Below are 21,013 nucleotides of genomic sequence, written 5' to 3'. Positions count from 1 at the left end.
TATTAAAAATAATTGAATATATATTTTTTTAAAAATTAAAAATATTTACAATTAAAAATTTAATTAGATCTTTGACTACATATTTTTTAAAAAAATATTCGATTAATTTTAATATTTTTTACGTAAAAAAATCTAATTATAAAACTAAACGCAATATAAGTACCTAATTGATGAAAAAAAATATAAAAAATTAATTATAAATTTAATAATAAAACTATAAAGATCTGTATATAAAATAATTAAATTAAAAATAAAATACGAGAATTATTATATTAATCATGTTAGAGATACACAAATTAAAAAATCAACTAATATATTAATAACTATTGTTTTTATGCATATAATATTTTCATTGTATGTTGATTATCAATAAGACACACCTAATTATTTGTCAGTGTTATGGTATATATATTCCGGTGAACTAACCTTTAGCCCTTCGGCGGTGCAATCGGAGACTTGCAAACCATGATCCTGCATAGAGAATGGCCACGCCCCTTTTGAAATATGCCTATGCATTGCGCTGAAGTCACCAGGGGGATCTTCACAAATCTATTAAGATAGTTTATTTATTTATACTCCTGTTAATTAATAATTATAGTACATTTAACCAAGTTAAAACTCTAAATATATTAGAATCATTTTAGTATAATTATGTTATATCAGTGATTATGATAATTATAATACTTTAAAAAGTATTATTAAAAATTAATAAAGTGATCTTTTTTATTTTAAAAAATAAAAATATTATTAAAATATAAAAAAATATAATTTTAATTTTAATAATATGTATATAATTACTATAACCACCAAAGCATCTTCAATTCACATTACAGTTATATATATATATATATATATATATATATATATATATAGAGAGAGAGAGAGAGAGAGAGAGAGAGAGAGAGAAAATAAATTTTTTATATAAAAATGTGAGAATATTATTATTATTATTATTATTATTATTATTATTATTATTATTATTATTATTTCAATATTAAATTTAATAGTCAAAATTAAATCTGATTTAAAACAAAGAAATTACATGAAATAAAAAAAATAAAATTATTATTTTCTTTGAGTAAAAATATATTGTCTCTCACATCTTTTTTTTTCTCTATTGTATTCTTTTCTTGCGTTTTGTAATCTCTATAATTAAAAAATTAGAGATTTAATTTTTGGTATCTAAAACAAAAAGAGTATAATAGAGAAAAAAAAATAATGTAAGAAGATAATCACGCTTTTGTTAAGAGAAAATAATAATTTTAATTTTTTATTTCATGTATTCTGATTTTTAAATGAGATTTAATTTTTGGCTGAAATTCATTCTAACGATAATACAATATATATATATATATATATATATATATTATCAGGCACGCCGGCGAAAAGAGAGGGAGAGAGAGAGAGAAGAAGAAGAGAGGGAATTGGGAGGGTGGGGGTTTGTTGTTTACGAAAGGCAAAGAATGTGTGGTTACCTGTGAAGCCTTCAAGAACTGGTGTGCCTTCTTAAGCATAGGTCCATACTCTGCACTTAGATCACAAGCAAGTATTGCTTGTATAGAAAAAGCTACATCCCACGTTTGACTACCGAGAGCCTGCATTAGTTAAACGACCCCATTTTTAGTTATCCAAAATTAAAAGAGACTATTTTATCATGAGAAAAAAAATATTTTAATAAATAAAATAAATATAATAATTATTAAAATAAATAATTTAAACAATATTTATCGATTTAATTATACTATTTTTAATTTTGTAACTTTATCCTTAAAGATAATATTGAGCCAATTTCAAAACGTTAGGAACTTAAATAAAAAAACTAAGAAAAAAATAATACATAGAAATAAATTTTAATTTTATCTTTTAATAATATCAATTATTTTTTAATTACATCTAAGTAAATTACACTTAATTATATTAGTTTCATTTTAAATATATTTATTTTTTTATAATTTTATTTTTAAAGATTTTTACTCATCATAAAATATTTATAGAATGATTAGTACATAAACTTGCAGAAAAAAAAATAATATATATACCATAAAGTATGTATAAATGCTACCTTTTGTCTCTAATATAATGTATCAAAATTTTTTAATATTTAATTTATTTCAACTTTATTTTTAATTTTATTCTTCAATAATATCGAATTTTTACGGTAAATAATTATTCAATAATTTTTTAAATTTTATTCTTAATTACATTTTTTTGTAAGTGAATTTATTTTTTATTAAGAATAAAATTAAAAAATAAATTAAATAATTATTTGTCGTTAAAAAATTAAAATTATTAAAGAAAAGATTAAAATTATTAAAAATAAAGTTGAACTAAATTAATATTAAAGAATTTTGATATATTAGAGACAAAATATACAATTTATATTTTATATATATATATATATATATATATATATATATATATATATTCTAGAAAGTTTATGTATTAGTCATTCTACAAATATTTCATTATGAGTAAATATTTTTAAAAGTAAAATTATAAAAAAATAAATTTATTTAGAATAAAAATAATGTGATTAAGTATAATTTAGTTAGATGTGATTAAAAAATAATTGAAACATCATAGAACAACAAAATTACACTAGGGTTGAGAATCTTACCATATCCAAGGTCCAAGGAGACAAGATTAACCTTCTCCTTTAAGAGAGTTGGGTCCTATAACATCAAAGAACCCAAAATCTCAACATTTCACCCATGAAACTCGAAAATAAGGGTTGGAATTTCGAACAGCAACACGTGGCTTACCTCAAGATTGATTGTATGGGTTTTGTAGAGCTCTCCGCGGTGAACGCGTGGCCGCAAACGGAGCGGCAATCGGAGCTCTGGATCAAAAGTTATGGTGGTTTGAAGATCAACCAAGGGAGAGAACTTGAGAGAGTGTTCTTCCCCCCTTTCTCTCTAATTTCAGCGTGAATATGAGTGTTGTGAGGAGAGAGAGTGCTGAAAACTAGGATTTTGGTTTAGTTATATTGGGCCAAGGGCCCACTTTGGGTCCGGTTGGCCCGGTTTGGCCCGTTCGGTCCAATCTTGGTCCGAATTCTATAAAATTGGTACCGAAATTTTCGTCTCAATCTCCTCTATCATATTTAGCCACAAAAATCACATTTTGGGCTTTCTAGAATAAATTCTCATTTATAGACTAATTAGCTATTAATTAATCGGGTTTTACACTTGGCACATTCCAGCCCAAATTTCTTGACAAGTTCCATGGCATATTTTTCTTGATAAACAAAAATGCCCTCTGTAGTTTGCTTGATCTGCAAGCCTAGGAAGAAAGTTAATTCTCCCATCATGCTCATATCAAATAGCTTAACAAAATCTTCACACAAAGTCTCATCAGCTGAACCAAAAATGATATCATCAACATAAACTTGCACATGAATAAAATGATCATTGAAATTTTTAATAAATAGAGTGCTGTCAGTGGTTCCTCTTTGAAAATTATTTTTCAATAAAAATGAGCTAAGCCTCTTATACCAAGCTCTAGGAGCTTGTCTTAAACCATATAGGGCTTTAGCTAGTTTGAAAACATAGTTAGGAAATTTTTGTTTTCAAACCCAGGAGGATGAGCCACATAGACCTCTCTATCTATTATACCATTGAGGAATGCACACTTTACATCCATTTGAAATAGCTTGAAGCCGCAGTGAGCCGCATAGGCTAAGAGTAATCTAATGGCTTCCATTCGAGTTACAGGTGCAAATGATTCATCGAAATCAATCCCTTCCTCTTGATCATAGCCTTGAGCAACCAATCTTGCTTTGTTTCGAACAATGGTTCCATCTTCACCCAATTTATTTCTGAAAATCCATTTTATGCTAGTGACTTTCTTTCCATTTGAGTGAGGCACTAAGGTCCAGACTTGATTCTTCTCAAACTACTGCAATTCCTCCTCCATGGCTAATACCCAAGATGGATCAGCAAGTGCTTCTTGGATATTTTGAGGTTCAATCTTTGATATAAGAGCTATGTTGTTAGATTCGGCTCTTTTCAAAGATGATTTAGTAGTCATTCCTTTGGAAGGATCACCTATTATGAATTCTTCAGGATAATTTCTCAGAAATTTTCATTCTCTAGGCCTTCTGGTTTAGGTTGAGGATTCAGGTTCCTCTTGATCAACAATTGCCTCAGCATTAGGATTTTCTGTTGCGACAGAAGAAAATTCCAAATTGTCTCCTGTAGAATCAGTATTTTCGTTCCTTGCAGATGCAGTTTCTTGAGGATTCAAATTTTGTTGAACTGTCTCAGCATTCTTGGTCATTTTAACATCAAAACCTGGACTATCATCTATACAAACACTAGAAATAGAGTTAGACTCACAGAATGTGACATGCATGGTCTCCTCAACAGGTTTGGAGTTCTTGTTATAAACACTATAAGCTTTGTTATTTGTGGAATAACCAAGAAATATATCTTCATGTGTTTTAGGATCAAATTTTTCCAAATTTTCTTTGATATTCAGTACAAAATACTTGCAACCAAACACACGAAAGTAGTTAAAATTAAGTGGATGTCCTTTCCAAAGTTCATATGGAGTTTTCTTCAAAAACTTTCTTATGAGAGTTTGATTTAAAACATAACAAGTTGTATTCACAGCTTCAGCCCATAAGAATTTGGGAACCTCATATTCACACAACATAGCTCTAGCCATTTCTTGTAAACTTCTATTTCTTCTTTCTACAACACCATTTTGTTGTGGTGTTCTAGGACATGAGAAGTTGTGTGATATGCCTAGTTCAACACAAAAAGATTTAAAGTATTGATTTTCAAATTCTTTTCCATGATCACCTCTAATTGAAATAATTTTTAAACTCTTTTCATTTTGAATCTTCTTGCTGAATTTTTCGAAAACGAAAAATGCTTCATGTTTAGGAGCGAGAAAGAACACCCAACCAAACCTAGTGTAGTCATCCACAACAACCATTCCATAATTTTTTTCCAAGACTTTGAGTTATAGTTGGTCCGAACAGATCAAGATGCAACAGCTTCAATGGTTTCTTAGTTGAGACATCTTTCTTGGGTTTAAAAGAGGTTTTTGTTTATTTACCCATTTGACAAGCATCACAAGTGATGTCTTTATCAAATTTGATATTAGGAGGACCTCTTACTAAGCCCTTTTTAACAAGCTTAGAGATTTGGAACATATGCCACATCTATTTTTCAGATTCCATTGAAGAGAAACAAGTCACATTTTAAACTTTAAGATCATATAGTGTGAGACCATAAACATTGTCACTTCTTTTTGCAACAAACAAAACAGCCCCTGTTTTCTCATTAATGACCCTACAATCTACTTTCCTAAAAGTTACAACATATCCAAGGTCACACAATTGACTTATGCTCAATAGGTTATGCTTTAATCCATCTACTAAAAAGACACTATCAATGCAAGTAGAAAAATCTTTGCCAACCTTACCAATGGCAATTATTTTACCTTTACCATTATCTCCAAAAGTGACAAATCCTCCATCATACTTGTCGAGTTTGATGAAGAAAGTATCCTTTCCAGTCATATGCCTTGAACATCCACTATCAAGATACCACATGTCCAATTTCTTCTTAGATGTAAGACAAACCTGCATGTTCTTCAACTAACCTTAGGTATCCAAATCTATTTGGATCCTCTTATGTGAAATCTTGTTGGTTGTCCAAGAGCATTATAATCATGAACAACTTTATATAATTTACTATCATTACCAAAAGATCTTAGAAAGATGAAGCATTGTTGAGGATCATGACCTTTTCTATTGCACTTATAGCAATGGTTCTTACTCACTGATTTTTGAAGTTTACTAAAAATTTTTTGTTTGAAAATCTTGGAAGAGGAAGCTTCAGTTTTTTTTAACATTTTATTTGAAAACAGCCTTACTTTCCTCTTTGAATCCAAGTCCATATCTTTCACCACTAAATCTCTGACAAGCAAGTAATTTATCAAGATTTTGTGAACTTTGAACAAATTTTTCTAAGTCTTCATTAAAGTTTTTAATTTGTTCATTCAACCTTTTATTTTTAGCAATCAAATCAGTGGAGGCAGTGACCGTATGCTTGAGTTTGAATATTTTAATTCAGCTCTTAAAGCATTGTTTTCTTCTTTTAAAGAAATTTCATCACAAGCTTCAGTTGCCTTTACTTTTTCTAGTAAGAAATCGTTTTCATCTCTCAATGCTTTATTATCTTTCTTGTATTTAATATATTTTTCCAAGAGTTTCTTAGAGTTCACAGTAAAGTCTTTAATAATGTAGTGTAATTCATCAAAAGATAGCTCAGAGAGATCTACCTCATCTTTATCATCGTAATCAGCCATCAAGCATAGTTGAGCCTCTTGATTTGAGTCTTCAAAACTGGTGTCATTTTCCAAGTCTTTCTATGTTTCCATCATCACTTTCTTTTGGTCCTTCTTTGATTTTTTGCCTTTCCTTAATTGAGGACAATCTGACTTGAAGTGACCTGGTTCCTTGTAGTGGTGACATGTGAACTTGGCTTGATTCTTCTTGAAATCTTTGATGAATAACTTCCTTTGCCTTTGTTTTTTAATCTCAGTAATCTCCTCATTTTTCTAGCAAAGAGCACCATTTTTTCATCTGAGAAACTGTCATTATATTCTTCTTCTTTGGCTGTCATTCTTGATTTCAGTGCTACACTTTTTCTTCTTGTCATCTTTATCTTGAGACATGTTACCATAAAAAATTGAAATTATTAAAGAATAAAATTAAAATTTATTTCTATGTATCGTTTTTTTCTCCAACATTTTCGTCCTATTTAAATTCCTAACATTTGAAAATCGTCTCAATTTTGTCTCGCTATCAATTCTGTTCACATATCCCTAACGGTAGGATAACATTGAGTTAATTTTTAAATATTAGGGATTTAAATAGGATGATTTAAATGTTAGAGATAACTTTAAGACTTATTCTAAATGTTAGGAACAAAAAATATTTATTTTTTTAACGATATATAAATGTCATTTGACGATTTTTACGAATAAAAATTACATCTGGCATAAAATGTTACACCGTTATTTTATACTTTATAGGGTGCTATTAACCGTGATATTAAAGCATTCAAATTCTAAGCGTGACATTATTGAATAAATAAAACCAAGAAACAATAACGACTGCTGAATATAAACCAATAACTCAAGCTTTCTGTATCTATTTAAAAGGGGCGTGTTGCACCATATTATTATTATTATTATTACTTGTCTCCTTATGATAAATATTTTTATTGTTAAATAAGAATATGATAATATTATAATTTAACAATCAATATGTGCGTTAATTTGATGATTTGATGTGTGTTCATAAAAACTTAAAATATTAATGCAATGTTATGCATGTATCTAAAGAAATATCTAGAGACGCTGAAAAAAAAAAGTTAAGAGTGACTAACTCACAACAATTTTTAAGCCGTCTTCTGCAACCCAAAAATAATCAGGGATTCGAGCTAAATGAAGTTTGTATGCCTCCGAATTGGTGGGGTCTTCATGCCAATGCACAAGTAAAGATAGTACCTTCCATGCATTTTCACCAAATAATGACTAATTGTTCTTATATTATGAATCAAACTATTATTAATAAATAAAACCTAGTGGTTATAATTAGGTATATCTTGGTAATACTTTTTTAGTAATATTTTTTAAAAAATATTATTAAATAATAAAAAAGTATTATTTTTATTTTAATCATTTTTTTAAAGCATCATAACTATTTTAACTATCTAAAATTTGTTTTATAATTAATATTATTTTTGTTATATAATTATACATTAAAACTAAATATCAAAATCAACCATTATGTAATTTATTTCAAATATATATTTTATATTAATATCTAATTTTAATAACTAATTTTAATATATACTTACGATTTGTTGTTATATACCTTTTCTACTGCTCCAAAGCAAAGGTAATGAGTAATCTCATCATCATATTGAATATGACTAAACGTTATTTCTAATGCCTTCTTTCTAAGCATGGAAAAGGGCCAACACTTTAGCAGAGGCTCTCCCACGTGATGAAGAAAACCCCATAATATATCTTGCATAAGAGGATGCGGATAGTAGAGATCCTCCTGAAAATTGCATGGAGTTAGGATGTGCTTTGAATGGGATTTTTTTTAATTTATTTAAATTATGTAAATACTTTATTTATTGAAATGTATACCATATATTTTTATATTGTCATTACACATCTAAAATACATTGAATAAAAAATAAATAAATATAAAAAGTGAATACTGTACATCCCAGATATATAACGTTTAAAAAAATATATATTTTCGATGTACCCAAAATATGTTATATCTGCATAGATATACATATGTAAAATATTGTACACTTTGGATAAAACCAAAAAAAAATTGAGTCGAATGTACTTGAAATAAATAGAACTTTTAAATATGACATAACAAAAAAGAAAAGAATAAACTCAGAATGAGTATTTTTATATATAAAAAAATTTGATTATGTTGTTATAAATAAGTTTGGTTCAATTTTTTATTTAAATAAAAACAAAATTATTTTCTAATTTAAATCATTTAAAAAAATATATTTTTCTGTATTTTCTATGAAATTATAAGATAATACACAAAAACATAGTTCTTTTTATAATGATTTAAAATCATAAGAAATTTTTCACTTAAATAAAAAGCCTGATTATTTTCTGTGTTTACCAAATATTTTTAAAATTTATAAGCATTAAATAAATATTTTAAAAATATTATATATATATATATATTAAAATTAATTATTAAATTATATAAACATATATATTATTTTTAATATATATTTTATATTTTAATATATATTTATATAGATAATAAATTTTATAGGTAATTTTTTGTGAATAGCTAATATGATCGAAAATATTTAGGATTCCATAAAATGATGGGAAGGATTATGCTCTTACCTTAGCAATTGTATTTCGAGCTTTATTCCAGTTGATCTGATCATAAGGTTCATTGTACAGTTCTTTTCTTAAGGATTTGATTAATTCAGTGATAGGGCCCACAAACTTCTTTCCAAATATGTATGACATAGGCATGAAAATCAAGCGAGTGTAGCACATGATGGATCCTAGCATATTGTTTCGCAAACAACTTATACACCTAGGGATTGGTTGAGGAAAGAAAATAAATGGAATAATGCAATTTTTTTCTTGATTTTGCTGATTATGCCTAATTTAATTTCAAAATTTTAAATGGTTCAACTTGAATTTATCAAATGGTCCAGAAAAATTAACCATTTTGTTAAATTCTTTTCTTAAATTTTTATTTCTATTAAAGAATATTTATATATCAACAAAAAATGATCATATAAAGATAATTTTAGAAGAAAATGAGTTGAAATTCAAATAATAATTCGCATTGATGCATGGAATCCAAAGTCTAAAGAATATGAGTACTTTTGAAACTAACCTGGTTGAATAGGACTGAAGTTAGGTAAAAGCCATAATTCTGGTGGAAGTGGATTGCAGCCTGACCACTCATATACTCCAAATACCTTTAAAAAGGTCAAGTGATGATTATCTATCAAAAATTCAAAAACGAATTTTTTTGCACTAAAATTATTTTAAATTATAAACTATACTTAAGGGCATATTTATCTATCTGCAAAATGATGTAGTCATTTTTCTTAGACATTATATCATATAAATTCTCTTTGATAGTAATGCCAAAAAAAAATTAGTTTTCATATGATGTTTTGTTATGTAATAACTAATATCTGATCGAAAAATATCATATAAACTAAATAAGTAATGATTCTTCTTGTATCAAGCACTTCAACGCATCATTTGTATTTTTTTACTTTGCTATTCTGCATCATGTAATTGAATAGTTGACATGTTATTAGAATTCAAGGTTTTATATATCCTAATGTGATTAGCTATTGATGCATGTTTTTTAATACAGAAACTTGGTATACTTATGTGTGTTATGGCTTGTATTTATTGTACAGCATGTAGTACTGTTAATATGAATATATACATGCATATAAAGTTGTTCAATTCATTTAAAGACATAAATAATTTGTATAAGGTGAAACTTAGATGCAGTTCGTAAAGTTGATAACTGAGAACCGTTAGATGAAAATTTAGTCAAATCAGTTAAATTATCTAACGGCTCTCAGCTATCAACTTCACGTGAAGCGGATTACACCTGAATTTTCACCTTTGTATAAACATGTATTTGAAATATCAGTAGTGTGATCATTCTTGTCGTTCAATGTTAGAGTACATACACACACATAGGGGGTCCTTATTAATTAGAGGTAGAAGGAGCCGGACTACTCCATTAGAATTCGTGGTTGTTCGATTTATTTTAGCTTTAGATTCGATTCAACTCATCTTGTTTTATTAAATAAGTTGGGTTTAGATTTTTTAAAAAGTCTATTAGTTTAAAGACCAGGGCATAGAATCTAAAAAAAGTCTATAAAATTTATTAGGTTGACTTATCAAAATAATTTTTTTTTAAAATAAATTATTTTTTATTTAAATTGTTAACTATTTACTTATATATAAAGACTAGATAAAATTATAAGTTTTTTGTTAAAAGAAAAAGTTTATGGATTATAAATCTAGTTATGATACGTGATTTATGATTAATATCCGAGACAAAAAAGGAACAACAATAAATCAATCAAAAATAAAAAAAGTCAAAATAATCAATTAATTGATCAGACCAATTTAATTTTTTGATGATTAACCATTTATAATAATAAAATATAAAAAATTTATTTTTTTCTAACAGAAATTATATATTTTATTATATTCGGTTAAACTTTGATTGAATCTCGATTAAACTTTTAAATCTTTTTAACATTTAGTTCAATTAATTCAATTATCAGTTTGGTTTTTAAAACCTTGAATATAACAACAATAACAATGAAGCCTTATTTCACTAGGTAGGGTCGATTACATGGATCAAACAACGTTATTGATCTCTATCATGTATCATGTTTACAGAGAGACCGTTTACATGTAGATCTCGTTTGACTACCTTATGGATGATTTTCCTAGGTCATCCTCTATCTTAGCTTTCACCCCTTATCCATCTTCCATTTCATCCATCCTCGTGACTGGGTGTTCTGTCAGTCTTCTTTTAACATGTCCAAATCATTCGAGACGTGATTTTACCACCTTTTTCACAATAGGTACTACTCTCATTCTCTCTTATATCTTCGTTCCTTATTCTATCTAATCGCATATGACCACTCATTCATCTCAACATCTTCATCTCTATCACATTTAACTTATATTTATGCTCCCCTTTGGCCGCCCAATACTTTGTAGCATAAAGCATAGTCAGTCTAGCAGTGCGATAGAATTTACCTCTAAGTTTTAAATGCACTTGTTTTGTCACATATAAAATCAGACGCACTCTACCATTTTGACCAACCTGATTGGATAGATCCTATGATTTACATCTTATTCAATATCTCCATTATCCTATATTTTACATCCAAAATATTTAAAACTTTTAACTTTTTCGTAGAATATTTTTTCCAATCTTTACCTCTGTATTAGGATTTTTCTTTTGACAGCCGAACTTACATTCTATATATTTTGTCTTGCTACAATTTATGCATAAACCATACACTTCTAGAACTTCTCAGCATAAACCCAACTTCTACAAAGTTTTACATTAGACTTATAGTTTTTGTAGGGCCTATATATAAAAGAAAGTTTATAAAAATGATATTGGGTCAAGTCTAAAATTCTCTTTTCCTTTGTTTTTCTACTATAGCATCAGCAAGACATACACATATTGTAGTAAATCACTCATCTTCCTCAATGTCTCAGTCACTTCTCTTCCTCATGTCCTCCCTTTTGAATAATAAATTCCAGCCTATTTTTGTTTTACTAACTCAATACTCTTTTTCTGCTACCCAATCAATATTCATGATCTATCAATCATATTCTCCCATGTTGGCTCTTATTTTTAAACCCTAATGAAGTAACCTAAACTTAAAAAAAAATCTTTAATTCAAATCTTAATAATTAATAAGACATTAAAATAATTCTTTAGCTTAGTAATTACTTATATTCTCATCAATTTTTGTCATGTTTGTAATTATAAGTATTAATAAATTCAAAACTTTAGAATTAGGATAAGATAGAATTTAAAATTTTTTATGCAATTAGATTCTATTATATCAATTAATGTCAAGATTAACTTATTAATGATATTATTGTTATACGTTTGTTATATTAGATCCTCAAGGAAACCATTTTCAATTCTTTGCCTATTAGAACACATGAAGTAGTGGAAAATTCTCTTAGATTTTAGTCTATAAATAAATTTTATATCTATAGTTAGATTTTATTATTGTATTATTTTTTCCGTTATAAAAAAATTAGAAATAAAATAATTATTTGGTTATTTATTCACTTATTTGTTAGCATGATATTTATGTTAGCTATCTTATAAAAGAAATTTCAAATGACATAATGCTTTGCATTGAGATTATTAATTAACTTTGATGTATGAGAGACTTAATTACAATTAGGAGATACTATTATGAAGATTTTATAATTGTTTTTATATAAAGATATTATTTTTTATTGATAAATTGTAAGGTTTGATTTTGTTATATTATAAAAGTGTTATTTTTTTAAAGTGTGGCTAAACAAACAAAATACATTTTTTACACAAAAATTTTCATAAAAAGATATTTTTAATATCTTCATTTGAATAGATGTCATTACAATTAAATACTTTCTTTGTAATTTTCACTTTCTATGTGAATTTAGTATTGAATTTGGACAAGGTTAGTTATTATATTAGTAAATATCTGATTGATGAAATATTTATTGATTTGTTTAACAACCATTAGTTTGTTGTATAATGTATTTAATATATATGTATAAAACTATTTTGAAAGGCTTTATGATAGAAATTGCAGCTAATGATAGTAGACGTTAGAATTGAAGCATCTTGACTATATATAATTCTATTTTCAGGATCATATAAAATGAAAAACTATAACTATTCATTTCATGTTTGCAAAATTAGCAGAACACGTTTGTTTTAGATTCACACAAAACAATCACCTAAATGTAATTTTTGTCTGTAGTTCTAACCTTTATAAATTAGATAACCTTCTACTTAGATTTTTTTTAAATAAAAAACTAAAGTTTGAACATTTGATATCTATGATTCATTATCAATGTATTTAAATGAATTTTTTATCATTATTATTATTATAGCAGATTTATTTTGCCAAGTATTTAATATTTATACAATTTTTTTTTTTGTGGGTCATGCATGGATATTTTATTTACTACTAATAAATTTTAAGACTCATTTTGTTATTTTTTTATATCTTTTTTTTTTCAGAAACAGGTCTTCATCTTAACCTCACTTTATTAGTTCTACTCTAATTTTGTTCAAGTTAGTGAGTATTTTATTGTTCAAGTGCAAGATGTTTTGTATACATACTTTGAAAAGTCTTTAAGTATCCTAAAGTGTTTCATGTGCCACACGCAAGATCCAACCTTAGTGATTTGAAATAATTTGTTTTTGTATATATTATAATATATGAAATTATTAGACTAGCCATAAATACTAAACTAGAATTTTATGTAAATATGTTGAATGTTTAAAATATGATATCTAAACATGTGTTGCCTGTTAGTATTATTAGAAAATTTTTTCTATAAAATCTATTTGTAAGACTTGTTTAGAACGATTTTTTTTTAAATGCCAATCATGGTTGGACCAGATTGCATTGTGACAATTTTTTTTTTAAAAAGTACACGAAATTAAGTTAACATTATATAACATAAAAAAGTAAATGTTAAAATAATTTTAATTTAAAGTAATAAATAAATAAATAATTCAATATATATATTAAAACTAAATATGTCTAAAGTATAAATTAAGATATAAATCTTTTAGGTTTGAATTTGATTGGTTTATTTAATTTGTTTTTGAGTTTTTAGACTTAAATGATGGTTTATCAAAATTGGAGTTTTAGTTAGTTATTTGTTTTTATCAAGTTTAATTACTTTTAATTTTAATACTCATTAATTTTTTAAATCTTTTGTTTGAAAACCATATATGTTGAATCAATTACAATCAAACACTTTAAATTTTAAATTTTAATTGATATTTCAATCTTATATTTATTTTTAATATTTATACTGACTGTAGTATTTTATGTTTTAAATTAATTTGTGTTTAACTCTAAAATATACTTTTGTAGATCTTAAATAATTAATGTTAAGTAATTAGGTATTGAGAAACTAGCTGCTTTTATTAAAAGATCTACTAATCTTAAAAATTTGTCACTAAAATCTAATATAAATGAATAATGGAAAACATAAATTTTCTTTTTTTTAATCAAAATTGAGTAAATTCCCGCACATTGTATCGTACACCATAAAATAAAAATAATTGGAAAAATGCTAGATAAAAAAATTATTTTTGTAATTAAATCCAACCAAATTTTTTTTTCTCCTTATTTATGTGTCTCCTTTTTTTTAATTGATTTTAATTGTATCAATAAATTATTAGACCAACTTTATTGAACTTAGTTACTAAAATGATTTCATCATGTAGTTGTTGAAATGGTAAATTCACGAAAGATGAAGGGAAGAACTTCACGAAACTTGAAAACAGAGGAGAGTGTGTTTACTATCACAATTCTGTCACTTTTGAATTCATTTTCTGATTGCATAAAAAAAAAAACAGGTTCAATTCACCTTTCTTAGCTAATAAATAGCAGCAACTTAACGAGTTACATAACTAACTATCTAGTCAGCATTCTAACAAACTTATTCCTTAGTCACTTACTAACAAAATCTGCCTATATCCACAACTCCTAACTAATTAGCTTGCTAACTATTATATACATGACTTATTAGCTCACGTAACACCCCTTCTCAAACCAGAATCAGTGACATTCACCATTCTGAGTTTGCTACAACATTTTTGAAACATGTTAGGAGCTAATACTTTGGTTAATATGTCAACTGTTTGGTTAATTGTGGTAATAGGCAACAACTTGATTACTTGTTCTTGCCATTTATCTCTTACAACATGATAATCCATCTCTATATGTTTGGCTCTCTCGTGGAAGACGGGGTTTGCCGCAATATGCAAGGTTGATTGGCTGTCACAATACATAGCAATTGGCTTCTGCAGTTTCACTTGCAAATCCTCTAATATGTAAGTAATCCATTGTGTCTCCCTAGTGGCCATAATAAGGGCTCTGTATTCTGCTTCACATGATGATACAGCTACTGTACTTTATTTTTTACTTCTCCAGGATACAATAGAAGTACCTATGAAAAAGCAATGACCAGATACTGATCTTCTTGTGTCCGAACAGGTACCCCAGTTGCTGTCTGAAAAACTGGTTGGCTCCAAATCTGTCTGAGATGGAACAACAGCCTCAATGCTGGCTCATTCTTGAGATATCTAAGTATCCTTATAGCTGCCTCAAAGTGTTTGTCAGTAGCGCACTCCAAAAATTGACTCAATCTTCCAACCGCATAACATATATCTGGCCTTGTATTGGTTAGATAGAGTAACCTTCCAATTAACCTTCTATATTCAGATGTTGAGCTAAATAAAGTTTCAGTATTCTTTGTCAACTTGCTGGTGTAGTCTATTGGAGTTAAGATTGCCTTGGCTTTCATTAACCTGTAGTCTTGGAATAGATCGATGCAATACTTTTTTTGACATATTGCAATTTCCCTCTTGCTTCGAACTACCTCCAATCCCAAAAAAAATTGTAGGTCCCCAATGTCCTTGATCTTGAAGAGATTATGTAGATGTTGCTTGATGAACTGTATTTCACACATATCATCTCCAGCCAGTATTAAATCATCGACATACACCAAAATGGATGTGAATTTGCCTTTGTTTGATTTTGTGAAAAAGCTATAGTCATGTCGTGATTGAGAATATCCAGCTTGAAGTAGTGTGGTGCACAATTTCGTGTTCCATTGTCTGCTGGCTTGTTTTAAGCTGTAAAGAGAATGGTCCAGTTTGTAAACCAAATCTGGTGAGGATAGTTGAAGACCTTGGAGAGAGCGCATATATACTTCTTCAGCCAAATCACCATACAAAAAAAATGTGTTGACATCCAATTGGTGGACAAACCAGCCTCTCACTGCAGCAATGGACATGAGAATTCGAAAGGTATTTATTTTCACCACAGGACTATATGTTTCAAAATAATCCACCCCTGCTGTTTGGGTGAACCCTTGAGCAACCAGCCTGGCCTTGTGGCGATCAATTGAACTATCATGCTTTAGTTTCAACCGGAACACCCATTTATACCCGACAGCCTTCTTTCCATCAGGAAGCTTGGTAAGTGTCCAAGTTCTATTTTTTCTTAAAGCGGTTAATTCAGCATTGATAGCCTCCTGTCAACTAGGATCACAAACGGCTTCAGCATAGTATTTTGGCTCTTTGTATTTGAGTTGAGAAGTATGTGTGGTGGATAGAATTGAAGATGCATTAATTGGGAGGAGGGGTGAAGGTGACTCTGACTCAAAAAAACAAAATTGTGGACTGATCAAAGAAATTTGTTGTTTGCTCATATAACATATTTTAAAAATTTTTTAAGAAAAATTGATGAGAATCATGTGAATTAAGAGTTGTATTCGAAGAACAATTGGTGTATGACACAGTTGGCATGCAATGATAATCCTCTAGATATGCAGGGTTTTCTATTTCTTGTAGACTTCCTAATCTCTTGAGGTGAATGAGATGCCATGCTAAGATGTGGTGAATCACTTGGCTGTGAAGATGCAGGCATGATGTCAGGTATAATATTCTCATGTTGATGTCCTTCATCTAAATGATTGACTGATGGTGATGCATGAGAATTAATGCTACTATGAAACTCAGAAAATAGATCATCAAATGCTAGATTGTTTAACGTAGTAATGGGTGCAGATCAATAGCAATGTTATTGTCAACTGAATTTTGCAATGAAAAAGAAAATACATGCTCATAAAATGATACATTCCTTGATATTAAAATATTTCTACTTTTCAAGTCATATAGAACGTGCCCTTTGACACCTTCTTTGACACCCAAATATACACATTTAATAGTCCTCTTATCTAATTTTGATCTATGAGCTGAATTTGTTAAAGCAAATCCTAGACATCCAAAGACTTCGAGGTAAGATATATCAGGTTCTTTTTCTTTCAAAATTTTATAAGGAGAATGATTTTGCAATAGCACACTAGGAATTCTATTAATAATGTGAACTGATTGTGCTACTACAAAATTCTAAAATTTCTTTGACATGTTAGAATGGAACATCAAAGCTCTTGTGACTTCCAAAATGTGTTGATGCTTCCTTTTTACAATGTCATTTTGTTGGAGAGTTTCAATACATAAAATTTGGTGAATGATACCTTTGGATACATAAAAATTGTTCAGTTTGAATTCATTTTCATTATCAGTTCGGATCTTCTTAATTGTTACTCTGAATTGAGTTTCAATCATTTTTATTAAATTCTTGACTAATTCACTAGCTTCACTCTTTAATTTCATAAAATACAACTAAGTGAATCTACTTTTATCATCCACAATAGTCAAGAAATATTTGAAATCTGAAACAAAAATGGTATTGAAAGGACCCCAAATGTCAATGTGTACAATGTCAAAGTTGTTCATGCTCTTAGTGATCCTTGACATAAAAGGCAACCGTTTTTGTTTTGCATAATGACAAGAATCACAAGGCTTATTACAAATTGAAAACTTTAAATCTTTGTATTCCTTTTTCATAACAACAATTCTATCATTAGATAAATGTCCTAATCTAAGATGCCATAGTTCAGAGTGCTTTAAGTGTGTGGACTGTGCTGACAGTGTGGATGCAAGTGATGCAGATGAACTTGTGATGTAGCTTAAATGGGTGTGAGGTTCTCAAAAGCATAGAGCTCTCCTTTGTTCAGCTACACCAATTGTTCTCTTGGTAGTTTTGTCCTGGATTTCACATTCATTTTCATCAAAAATCAATTTGCATTTCAAATCGGCTGTCAATTTTGAGACAGAGATCAAATTAAATTTAAAATTTGGAATATAAAAGACATGTAGCAAAGAAAATTGATCAGAAAACACAACTGTTCCTGCAGTATTGACTAATGTATTTGTGCCATCAGGCATGCTGACTAGTACGGGTTCGATTTGGTATAATTTTGGAAATGAATTTTTGGCATATGACACGTGATTGGTTGCTCCTGAGTCAATGACCCAGGATTTAGGACTGAATGTAAAAAGTGACATTATATAAAAGATACATTGGTTTGATGGTAGAGTTATGGTGACAAGTTGATCTATGCTATGCTTTAGGTGTGCATCTTGTTTGTTTAGAAGAGCAAGCAAAGCCTCCTTTTGTTCTAAGGTGAAATATGGCTCAGATTTGCCAAGTTCTTCCTTCTGAGATTGATTGCTTATTTCATTATCATCTTCAGCAACCATGTTGTTGATCATGGCTACATTGTTCTTGAAATGAGGGGGGGAAGCCATGCTTTTTGTAGCATGTGTCTGCCAAGTGACCATGCTTGCCACAATGAGAACATTGTTTGGAACCTCTTTCATTCTTTGCATTGTTGCCATAGCCTCTTCCCCCTCTGCCTCTACCTCTTCCTCTTGTGTTTGTGCCACTATTTTCGTTTCTTGAATTGATTAAAAATGCCTTTTCTTCCATTACTTCATTCAGGTTCAACTGCCGTTCTTGTTGCAACAAGGACGTAAAGGCTACATCCACCGTAGGTAACGGCTCCATCAGCATAATCTGAGATCTCATAGTTAAAAATTATTCATTAAGACCTCTCAAAAGCCTAACTGTTCTAGATTCTTTCTTGTAACCTCTCATTATGTTCACCTCACAATTGCACTTCTCCACACATCTTGAACAGTTTAGAGTTGGACGTAAATTTTTCAATTCCTCCCAAATCGATTTCAGCTTAGTATAGTAGGCAGTTACTGATGCATCTCCTTGTTTGGTTGCAAATAATTCTTCTTCCAATTCTATTATTCTATACATGTCACCATGATTGTACCTATGCTTCAATTCCTTTCATAATTCTTCGGCTGAATTAATCCACATGACGCTTTGAGAAATTTCAAGGCTTAGAGAGTGATTGATCCAAGAAGCAATGTATGTGTTGCAACGGTCCCATGCTTCAAATAATGCATCATCCTCTGATGGTCTTTGAATCGATCCATCCACAAATTTCAGCTTGTTCTTGGACTTCAATGCTCTCCACATGTCTCTTTCCCATTATTAAAAATTACTCCCTACTAATTTAACAGTAACTATGGCTGATCCTGAATTTTCTCCAGGATGCAAGAAATAAGGACTCACCGGATCCAATGCTGGATTTGATTGACCTTTGTTCGTGCTTGATTGGTTCATCATGTTGATCTGATTTACCAACACAGCAAGTGCATGAATGTCTATTGAAGGAACCGATGGAATACCTTCACGTTCCATCGCCTCTTGTTCGCAAACGCTAATTTCAGAATCAAGTCAATGAATCTTGTTGATGCAGATTCAGAACTTCTTCCCTCAATCTTGCTGATCAAAAATGTTTGCCAGTGCCGGATTGATACACGACAACGCAAATCTCATCAGTCTCTATCGATTGAGTTTAAGGGAAGAGGAGAAGAATTAGATGAGAAAAATGAGAGAAAATTGATTTTGTAAGAAGAAGAAGACAAAGAATGAAGAAATGTGCTGCAGACTTCTTTCGAAGTTCCTCAGCCTTTTTATCATCATTCCCCTCCACGCTCACCGCACCATGTTAAAATGGTGAGTTCAGGGGAGATGAAGGGGAGAACTTCACGAAGCTTGAAAACAAAAGAGAGTGTGTTTACTATCACAACTCTGTCACTCTTGAATTCATTTCTGATTGCATAAAGAAAAAACAGGTTCAATTCACCTTTCTTAGCTAATAAATAGCAGCAACTTAATGAGCTGCATAACTAACTATCTAGTCAGCACTCTAACAAACTTATTCCCTAATCACTCACTAACAAAATCTGCCTATATCCGCAATTCCTAACTAATTAGCTTACTAACTATTATACATGACTCATTAGCTCACGTAACAGTAGTATCACCAAAAATATAGAATATTTAATATATATTTTATTTATTTTAGAAAATAATGATTTTTTTTGTAATTTTTTGTTTATTTAATGGTTTTTTATTTATTTTTGACATATTTCCATACTTAGCCCTAGCAAAAAAAAAAAAAAATCATAATAAATAAATAAATAAATAAAATAAAAAAGATGTTCTTACTGAGGCCCAAAACTTTCCCCAAGATGGAATAGCAACTAAACCACCATGATCAAGAATCCATTTTCTGGCTGTGGCCAATACCATGTCTTCAGGATCTTCTCCGAGTACTCTCAATGCGATATAGCTCAATGCTGTTGCAAACATTCCACTCTCACTTAGTAGATGCAGTCCCCATCCACCGTCTTCATTCTGTTTATATATTTCATGATCAAATGCCAACAATGAATGACGAATTCCCCTTATACTTTATTAGCACTTGGTAGCTAGTTTACCCATAACAATTAATTACTTAAATTACCTGATGATTATACAAATACCGAATAATTTTCTTCTTATGTTCTGCTCCTAAAACAACGTTAAGAGATCCTGTAATATATAGAATCATTACCTGTGAAATAAGTAAGGTTATACCGTTAGTATATATACTAATATACATGTTCACGGAATGGAAGAGAATAATTATTATTAATTTTAATGAAAATATTTTAAAGGGTTGATCTGCAATGTATTTTTAAGATATATGATAAGATTATCAAATATTGTTCGGTCTAAGTGAATGTTTAACCTAGACAATTAATTAAGAGTAAAGTATCGTTTTTGTCTCTAACATTTAGAGCAAGTTTCAAAGTTGTTCTTAACGTTTTAACCGTCCTATTTAAGTTTCTAATGTTTTAAAATTGACTCAATGTTATCTTGTCGTTAGAAATCCGTTAGCAGAA

The 21,013-nt window shown here is 29.0% G+C and overlaps 1 protein-coding gene across 1 annotated transcript in view; it reads right to left on the bottom strand.

Annotated features, from left to right (window-relative positions):
* Positions 1–20,679, bottom strand: part of LOC130961503 (lupeol synthase-like) — a 76,835-nt gene extending 56,156 nt beyond the window's left edge. Inside the window, exons 1-8 of the mRNA XM_057887435.1 lie at positions 20,593–20,679; positions 20,295–20,483; positions 9,431–9,515; positions 8,923–9,089; positions 7,898–8,086; positions 7,411–7,527; positions 1,476–1,595; positions 427–549 (exon numbers count right to left, since the gene is read on the bottom strand). Of these exons, the coding sequence (XP_057743418.1) occupies positions 427–549; positions 1,476–1,595; positions 7,411–7,527; positions 7,898–8,086; positions 8,923–9,089; positions 9,431–9,515; positions 20,295–20,483; positions 20,593–20,679 (1,077 nt within the window). The remainder of the gene's footprint in view (positions 1–426; positions 550–1,475; positions 1,596–7,410; positions 7,528–7,897; positions 8,087–8,922; positions 9,090–9,430; positions 9,516–20,294; positions 20,484–20,592) is intronic.
* Positions 20,680–21,013: the final 334 nt, after the last annotated feature.

Source organism: Arachis stenosperma, chromosome 2 (assembly GCF_014773155.1).
Source record: "Arachis stenosperma cultivar V10309 chromosome 2, arast.V10309.gnm1.PFL2, whole genome shotgun sequence".
Taxonomy (NCBI): domain Eukaryota; kingdom Viridiplantae; phylum Streptophyta; class Magnoliopsida; order Fabales; family Fabaceae; genus Arachis; species Arachis stenosperma.
Note: the sequence above shows the minus strand (reverse complement) of the source record. Positions and strands in the feature narration are given on the sequence as shown.